Below are 9,358 nucleotides of genomic sequence, written 5' to 3'. Positions count from 1 at the left end.
GCTAATTTTTTGTATTTTAGTAAAGACGGGGTTTCACTGTGTTAGCCAGGATGGTCTCCATCTTCTGACCTCGTGAGCCGCCTGCCTCAGCCTCCCAAAGTGCTGGGATTACAGGCATGAGCCACCGCGCCCGGCCCCAAAATATCTTTTTTTCACTGCAGGCCAGGTGCGGTGGCTCATGCCTGTAATCCCAGCAATTTGGGAGGCCAAGGTGGGTGGATCACTTGAGGTCAGGAGTTGGAGACCAGCCTGGGCAACATGGTGAAACCCTGCCTGTATTAAAAATACAAAAATTAGCCAGGCATAGTGGTGCGTACCTGTAGTCCCAGCTACTCGGGAGGCTGAGGCAGGAGAATTGCTTGAACCCGGGAAGTGGAGGTTGCAGTGAGCCAAGATCATACCACTGCACTTTAGCCTGCACAACAGAACAGAACCTCAAAAAAAAAAAAAAAAAAAAAAAGGCCAGGCACAGTGGCTCACGCCTGTAATCCCAGCACTTTGGGAGGCTTAGGTGGGTGGGTCACGAGGTCAGGAGATGGAGACCATCCTGGCTAACACGGTGAAACCCTGTCTCTACTAAAAATACCAAAAAAAAAAAAAAAAAAAAGGAAAAAAAAATTAGCTGGGCGTGGTGGCGGGCACCTGTAGTTCCAGCTACTCAGGAGGCTGAGGTAGAAGAAGGGTGTGAACCCAGGAGGCGGAGCTTGTAGGGAGCGGAGATCACGCCACTGCACTCCAGTGTGGGCGACAGAGCAAGACTCCGTCTCAAAAAAAAAAAAAAAAAGCCAGATGCAAAAGGATGATTAAAGGAGTCTACATACATGGAAAGTAGAATAGAGATTACGAGGGGAGCGGGAGAGGCAGGAATGGAGAGTTATTGCCCACTAGATACTAAATTTATTTGGAATGATGAAAAAGTTCTAACACCAGAGCTGGTGGTTATACAATATTTTGAATGTAGTTAATACCACTGAATTGTACACTTAAAAACAGTTGAAATAAATGGGCACAGAGTTTCAGTCTGGGATGATGAAAAAGTTCTGAAGATAGTGGTGATGCTTGCAACACAATTTGAATATACTTAGTGTCGTTGAACTGTATACTTAAAAATGGCTACAATGAGGCTAGTGTGGTGGCTCCCTCCTGTAATCCCAGTACTTTGGGAGGCCAAGGAGGGCAGATCACTTGAGCCCAGGAGTTCAAGACCATCCAGTGCATCATAGCGAGATCCCCGTTTCTACAAAACAATTTTTAAAATTACCTAGGTGTAGTGGTGCACACCTGTAGTCCCAGCTACTAGGGAGGCTGAGACAGGAGGATCATTTGTGACTGGGAGATTGAGGCTGCAGTGAGCCGTGATTGTGCCACTGCACTCCAGCCTGGGTGACAAGAGTGAGACCCTGTCTCAAAATTTAACAAAATGGCTAAAATCATAAATTTTACATTGTATTTTACCACAATAAAAAATTACCCCAAGAAAAAAGTCATACCCCTTCAACAGAGAAAAGTTTTAGGCTTACACCAGGGTTTCTTAACGGTGGCTGACATTTTGTGCAGGATAATTCTTTGTTGTGGGGAACTGTCCTGTGCAGGGATGTTTAGCAGCATCCCTGGCTTTGATGTGATGACAGGACCACCTCCCTAAGTACTCCAGAAATTGCAAAATATCCCAGGGAGGAGGGGGCACATTCTTCCCCAGCAGAGAACCACTGGCCTGTACTCACTTGTTGACCCTGAGAACGTCGTCTGAAACTTTGCTCTGTCTCGTCCTTCAGCTGGGCCCACAGTCTCCCGTGGACATGGGAATTGTATTGGTTTCATCACATGCCACATGGATGGATACTGTTCAAATAAAGTTACCATGTGAATGTAGTTTCTCCCATGTTGTGTCCAGTAGAATGATAGAAGCTTCTGGAGAAGTCACTTCAGCATTAAGCTTTTTAATTTTTTTAATTTTTTTGAGATGGAGTCTTGCTGTCTCCCAGGCTGGAGTGCAGTGGCGCAATCTCGGCTCACTGCAACCTCCGCCTCCCGGGTTCAAGTGATTCTCATGCCTCAGCCTCCGGAGTAGCTGGGACTACAGGCACGTGCCACCACGTCCAGCTAGTTTTTGTGTTTTTGTAGAGACGAGGTTTCACTGTGTTGCCCAGGCTGGTCTCAAACTCCTGAGCTCAAGTGATCCACCCGCCTCGGCCTCCTGAAGTGCTGAGATTACAGTCGTGAGCCACTGTGCCCCGCCTCTTTCTCCATGTTTTGACTAAGGCTATATCCATCCATCTTCTCTCTTGCCTGGAAATGTGGTGGAATCAAATAAAACAAGTTCGACAATGGTTTAACAAAATTCTTTAATAAAATTTATAAAAATGCATCTTTGAGAATACTTTTCTCAGCTTGTTTTCCTTTTCCACCCCTAAAGAAAATATACAATGATCAGCACCCACACACGTACACACTCAAAACTACAGTGACATTCTCTACACAGAACTATATTCGATACAGCTTGAACTTTAGAAAAATCAAGACAATTCCAAAAAGTGATTGCAGGGTTGATTTTTTTCTCCCAAACACTTGAGAAACAGTAAAGCTATTTCAACAAAAGTCTTTTCTTTGATTGTCAAAAAGTTGCAATTCACATTTAAATAAAAAGAGCTCCAAATCAAGATCCTCTCCACCCCCCCACCCCTCGATTAACCCCCTTTAGGGCCACATTTTCTTGTTGCTCCTAAGAAAAATGTTTAGAATTTCGAATATTCTCAGTTTTCTATGCACATTTGGAATTGGACAAATGTGTTCAGATCAGCCAGCATTTTCTGTAGACATCATCAAAAGCAGGCACTTGGGGATTCTGGGCTTTGAGTACAAACCACAGATCCTGTGTCAGAAACACATGTTGAGACTCCTCCATTCCTTCCAGAATTTTCAGAGATGAGGTAGACCCACCTCAATCATCCTCGGCATCAGTTTGCTAAATTGCCAGGCTCAATGAGAAGCTCTCCTGCCATCTCCAAGCCCACTTTTCCTAGTTCCACTCTGTCTTTGGCTGCAGCATTTTAGGCACTATTCTAAGTCCTGGAGTATGTCACTCTTGTTTCAGAGCTAAATAAACATTAACGAACACACTTACTCAGAACAAGTCACTGGATAGATGACCACTGCAAGTTACATACTCAGGAGATGAAAGAGGGAAGCCATTAAAAGTCTTCAGAGTAGACAATACCTAGTCAAGATGTGGCCAGACGAAGACATGAGCTGCTTACCCTAAAAGGGCCCAATAATTTCCGCACCGAAGAACTCCTATCTTGGGCAAAGCAACTGAATTCAGGAGTGAGAGTAGATATTAAAACATGGAGGCTGGGCACAGCAGCTCATGCCCGCAATCCCAGCACTTTGGGAGGCCAAGGCAGGAGGATTGCTTGAGGCCAGGAGTTTAAGACTAACATGGCAATATAGCAAGACCCCATCTGTTCAAAAAAATAAAAAGGAGGCTGATGGGAGAATTGCTTGAGCCCCAGAGTTCGAGGTTACAGTGAGCTATGATCACATCACTGCATCCCAGGCCTGTGTGACGGAGCGAAACTGTCTCTTAAAAAATGGCAGGGAGCTGGGGAGCTGGGCAGATGCAGTGTCTCATGCCTGTAATCCCAACACTCTGGGAGGCCAAGATGGGAGGATCACTTGAGCCCAAGAGTTTAAGACCAGCCTGGGTAACATAGGGAGACCCTGTCTCAAATATTTAAAAAATTAGTCGTGCATAGTGGCACATGCCTGTGGTCCCAGCTACTTGGGAGGCTGAGGTGCAAGGATTGCTTAAGCCTGGGAGGACAAGGCTTCTGTGAGTTGTGATTGCACCACTGCACTCCAGCCTGGCCGACAGAATGAGACCCTGTCTTAAAAAAAAAAAAAAAAAAAAAAGGGGGGCAGGGGGACAAACCATTGTAGCAATGAGCAGGAGCATACACATTAAAAAAAAATTATATACACAGAAAAACAGAACTAGAGTAGCTGACTTCTCCCCTTTTTTTTAAAAGTGAGACAAAATTCCTTAAGAAAATCTGCAAGGTGCTAGGTGAACCTTCTGATGCTAAAGTTGTTCTTCTGTAATATTAAAATTTGGGTATCTTGTGGACATCACCACCATGTAAAGCGTGGTGGGGAAAAAAAAACCTTCAAGGAATAAGTCAAAACTTTTCTAACACACATCGATTACAGCTATAAAGTGGAAAGACTATAAAGCTATACTAACTGCATCACTGACCAGTCTCTTTTTTTCCCAGAAACTCATCTCAAGGGAAGGGAGCTGAAAAACCACCAGCAACATGATCTCTGCATTTCCCAGCACAGAGGTCTAGGGTCCGCCTCTCTCGAGTCCCCTAGTCATCCTCGCCGCCTCCGTACATGTCTGCCAGCTTCTTGAAGCGATTGCCCCATTCATTCAAGTAATCATAGTCCTGGTCTTTGTCTGACTCTGAAGAGTTCAGGGAGCTCAGACTAGCAGCTTCGGAACCGCTTCCTTCATAGTCAAACACGAGCAGAGAATCATAAGGCGGGGCCGTGGGGTCACTATCAGCTGCCTTCAGATTCTAAAGAAGAAAAGGGGACAACAGGACCTTTTAGTGAAAGGAAGGACACACCTGTCACCCGGGGCAAGAAGTCTCGCAACATGTAAGGTATGACAATGCACCCAGACTGGCACACCACGGAGCAGTGAATACCAGCAAGGTACATTTATACACACTGGCATGGAAAGATGCACAGGATACGCTGTTGATGGAAAGAGAAAGTAAAATGGTAAGTTATATGTAGGCAGGAGAGATGCAAGCACCAACCAGTCAGGATGGAGTCCCCACAAATCAGGGTGGGGCTTCCACACCACCAGCTGGATGGACAGAGCTGGAAACTTTGCATACTGGTGCATTCAGGCTGCATTTCCACCCAGAAAGGGCTGGAAGGATGAATGCCAAATGCTTAACAGTTAAATCTGGGGAGTGGGGGTGTGGGAACTAAGGAAGGACTTGTATTGTTTTCTTTTTCTTTTTTTTTTGGAGACGGAGTTTCACTCTTGTCACCCAGGCTGGAGTGCAATGGCGTGATTTTGGCTCACTGCAACTTTCGCCTCCCAGGTTCAAGCGATTCTCCTGCCTCAGCCTCCCAACTATAGGCATGTGCCATCAAGTCCAGCTAATATTCATATTTTTAGTAGAGACGGGGTTTCACCATGTTGGCCAGGCTGGTCAACTCCTGACCTCAGGCAATCCACCTGCCTCAGCCTCCCAAAGTGCTGGGATCACAGACGTGAGCCACTGCGCCCAGCCTTTTTTTTCTTTATATATTTTCATTTTATGAACTAAATAAAGTATATTTATTTATTTTGAGATGGAGTCTCAGAGTTTTGCTCTGTCACCCAGGCTGGAGTGCAATGGCATGATCTCAGCTTACAGCAACCTCCACCTCCCGGCTTTAAGCGATTCTCCTGCCTCAGCGTCCTGAGTAGCTGGGATTACAGGTGTGTACCCCCACACTATAATTTGTATTTTTAAAATAGCAAGCATACTTAAAAAAAAAAACTTTTAGGTTTGGGAGTACATGTGAAGGTCTGTTATATAGGTAACAAATGGTAAACTCATGTCATGGGGGTTTGTTGTACAGATTATTTCGTCACCCAGGTATTAAGCCCAGTACCCATTAGTTATCTTTTCTGCTCCTCTCCCTCCTCCTATGCTCCTCCCTCAAGCAGACTCTAGTGTCTGCTGTTCTCTTCTTTGTGTCCATGAGTTCTCATCATTCAGCTCCTACATATAAGTGAGAACACGTGGTATTTGATTTTCTGTTCCTGCATTAGTTTGCTAAGGATAATGGCCTCCAGCTCCACCTGTGCTCCTGCAAAAGACATGATCTTGTTCTTTTTTAGCATATTATTTTTATAGTTTAAATAAAAACTACAAATACAAGTGATAACTTGCAAATGAGTGTGAATGGAGGAAAGGCCTGAATCCAGATGTATCTAAAAGGGGTCCGTAGCCATGCGCGGTGGCTCACACCTGTAATCCCAGCACTTTGGGAGGCCAAGGCAGGCAGATCACCTGCAGTCAGGAGTTTGAGACCAGACTGGCCAATATGATGAAACCCTGTCTATACTAAAAATACAAAAATCAGCCGGGCGTGGTAGCAGTGCCTGTAATCCCAGCTACTTGGGAGGCTGAGGCAGGAGAATTGCTTGAATCTGGGAGGCAGAGGTTGCAGTGAGCCAAGATCATGCCATTGCACTCCAGCCTGGGCGACATTTCAAAAAATGAAAATAAATAAATAAAAGGGGTGGCTAAACTGGTTTCTTCCTGTTTCTTGTTTTCTCCAGTGGCCAAAATGAATGTGGCTTGGTCACTTCTAACACTGCAGTACCTCATAGTCCTCAGTGACAGCTCCTGTAGGAATATAAGGCAAACACAGACCTCACCATGAAGACTCACCAAGGGTCACTGGACCATCAGAAAGCCCAGAAAATCATTCCAGTAACCGAGCAAGTTATTAGAGAATATAGCTTAAGGAAACAGATCCTGCCAGACTATGTCTTTACTGGATTCTTTCTCATCTTATCCTAAGCTAATTAATTTAATGCCTTGTTATTCTCCCTTGCAGACAGATACAACCTTCTGATAGTTCTGGCCAATAACTGGTTGGACAACTCCCTTGTTAAATAAGAAGACAGTTCACTAGAAGAAAGACTTTTGCCCTCTGCTTTGCTCTTCATACTTTTTCCTGACTGGAATACAGACCTAAGGTTTGGAAGCGTGGCAGCCATCTTGTGATCATGAGGCAACAAGCCTGAGAACAAGGGTCTCCATGCTAAGATAATGGAGCAGAAACATGGAACGGCCTGATGCACCAGCCTAGGCTGCTCACCCCAGCTTTCTATTTGTACAAGGTAAATCTGTTTCAGCATCTTGTATTTAGAGCTGAATGCATTTCTGACATATACAATACAGATTCTATTTTTCTAGTCCTCAGGTAGGCTTGTGATATACATTTATCATTATATCCCAACCAGCAGCGGGAGGCAAGGGAAGTAAATCCCATTAGTGAAACTAAAATGAAATTTACTTAGAATCTTCCTAGTTTCATTTCTAGATCTACTAAATCCTTTCAGGCAATTCTTGGTTTTGCCACATGGACTTTGCAATTTGAAGCACTATTAGATCCAAAATTCAGATGAGACACAGAAGAAGAAAGACAGGCTGCTGAGTACGGTGGCTCGCACCTGTAATCCCGGCACTTTCGGAAGCCGAGATGGGTGGATCACCTGAGGCCAGGAGTTAGAGACCAGCCTGACCAACGTGGAGAAACCCTGTTTCTACTAAAACTACAAACCACTACCATCCCGGGTGTGGTGGCGCAGGCCTGTAATCCCAGCTACTTGGGAGGCTGAGGCAGGTGAATTGCTTGTACCCAGGCGAAGGTTGCAGTGAGCTGACATTGCACCACATTGCACTCAGCCTAGGCAACAGAGCGAAACTCTGTCTCAAAAAAAAAAAAAAAAGAAAAAAGGAAAAACAGGGTTCAGGGCTCAGGCAAGCTGAAAACATAGTAAAGGAAAGAATCTAAAGACTCTTTTTCTCATTTTTGACACAACTCCTCCTTTCTGAGCTTAGAGATGAGCAATGCTTTGGCTTTCCATGTGGATTACTTACTTCATCAATAAAATTTCCAATTTCATCAGGATTGGCAGGGCGGGGAAGGTACCGGGGGACACTCAGGAGGGTTGGTGCAACGTCGTTACGAGTCACTTCAGGCCGAGCATCCAGGCCCCTGTGCAACTGGCTCAAGTCAAAGTCCTTTGGAGAAAAAGGTTGAAGTACAACAAAGAGTAAGAAACAGTCATACACACAGGGCTATGTTCAGTTTATAGATTATGGCTGGATGATGCCTTCACTACCAGCTGTATGATCTTTACCTGTTTAATGCAAAATGACAGTTTTCAAGCTGAAAGTCTCCCAAATAACACTGGAAAAAAACATAGCCCAAAGGATTGTGAGTAGCATGTGTGAATCCAGATATAGGCTGTGTGCCTTACTAATTTTCACAGGACATGATGATTAGATCACTGTTTGGCAAATATTTACTCCCTCCCAACCCCAGCCTGTAAGAATAGTATACATCCATCAATTTGGGGCTTTGTTGTGTAACTTGCTTAGGCAATGGGACTGTAACATGTGACACAGGCAAAGGTCTGAAAGGCACCAGCTTCTGGTACAAAGATGAGACTTGCATGGAACAGACCTGGACACGATTCGCAGATTAGAGCCATTCAGCTAAACTCTACCTAAATCTGCTGAGCCCCAGCCATCCTACAGATTCTCATGAGCTTAGATGAGACCAGCAGTTGCCCCAGCTGCCCCACAACACATGAGAAACACACGCATGTTGTGTGCTGCTGGGATTCTGGGATTGGCTGCTCTATTGCTCACTGATACAATATATATGGTATCCCCCAACTAGACTTAGAAGTCCCTGAAATCTAGAACAATATTTTTCTCTGTACACCCACCTCCCTATGTTGTATGGAGCTCAGTAAATGGTGCCTCACTCTATGACCTCAGTCAAAAGCAGGACCCTGTAATAGACCCCCATGGTTCCCTTTCTATAATAAGTAGGTTCTCCAAGACCCTGAACAGTTCCCTGGACAACTCCAGAGTAAGATGTTAAGATCATCTCCAAAATCAGGAAATACAGAAGGACTAAAGGTATAACATTGACAAAAAGGAGTTTGCTCTAGCTGAAAACTCAAGAGAAACAAAGCAGACCAGTTGTTCTATGTCAAAGATAATCTGGCTCAAGTTCATATCCGGAGAATGGCAATGAGGAGTGCAGACTCTGAGACAGACCATTTGGCTGTGTCGCTTCCTAGCTGTGTGACCTTAGACAAGTTACTGAGCTTCTCTGTGCCTCAGTTCGCTCATTGAGGTGCAGAACAGTATGCGATCAATAAATGTTAGCTGTGTTGGTGATGATGTGATGATGATGATGATGGTCAATGACAATGTCTACTTTCTTGGGTAAGGCCTTAAAAAGATAATATCCAAAGTGAGTCAGAGCTGTTTCAAATGCCTACCTCTTACTAATCATTGCTTCTTCCGAATTAAGAGATCACCATTGAGCTACCATGGTTTTAAAAACCCACCTGGTCCTCTTCTCCACCTCCTTCTTCATCATAGTAATAAACATTGTCCCGGGTGTCATCCTCTGGGGGCAGTAAGGGCTCTTTGACCACCGCTCTCCTCCGAAGAAACAGCAAGAGCAGCAGAATCAGAACTGGGGTGGTGGGGGAGAGAGAGCAAGAGTGATGAGAGCCAAAGATAAAGAAGGC

At 44.8% G+C, this 9,358-nt stretch overlaps 1 protein-coding gene and 1 long non-coding RNA gene across 3 annotated transcripts in view; both read right to left on the bottom strand.

Annotated features, from left to right (window-relative positions):
- Positions 1-2,328: 2,328 nt before the first annotated feature.
- The window catches only part of CDH1 (cadherin 1), a 103,756-nt gene continuing 96,726 nt past the window's right edge, over positions 2,329-9,358 (bottom strand). For both annotated transcript variants that reach the window (XM_005592359.5, XM_074027486.1), the window contains 3 exons: positions 9,173-9,303; positions 7,683-7,826; positions 2,329-4,580 (listed from right to left, as the gene is read on the bottom strand). In XM_005592359.5, coding sequence (XP_005592416.3) covers positions 4,371-4,580; positions 7,683-7,826; positions 9,173-9,303 — 485 coding nt within the window. In that variant the 3' untranslated portion in view covers positions 2,329-4,370. The remainder of the gene's footprint in view (positions 4,581-7,682; positions 7,827-9,172; positions 9,304-9,358) is intronic.
- Positions 3,379-9,358, bottom strand: part of LOC135968736 (uncharacterized) — a 257,419-nt gene continuing 251,439 nt past the window's right edge. The window contains exon 2 of the long non-coding RNA XR_010583691.2: positions 3,379-3,601. This is a non-coding gene — a long non-coding RNA (uncharacterized lncRNA). The remainder of the gene's footprint in view (positions 3,602-9,358) is intronic.

This window comes from Macaca fascicularis, chromosome 20, assembly GCF_037993035.2.
Source record: "Macaca fascicularis isolate 582-1 chromosome 20, T2T-MFA8v1.1".
NCBI classification, from domain to species: Eukaryota; Metazoa; Chordata; class Mammalia; order Primates; family Cercopithecidae; genus Macaca; species Macaca fascicularis.
Note: the sequence above shows the minus strand (reverse complement) of the source record. Positions and strands in the feature narration are given on the sequence as shown.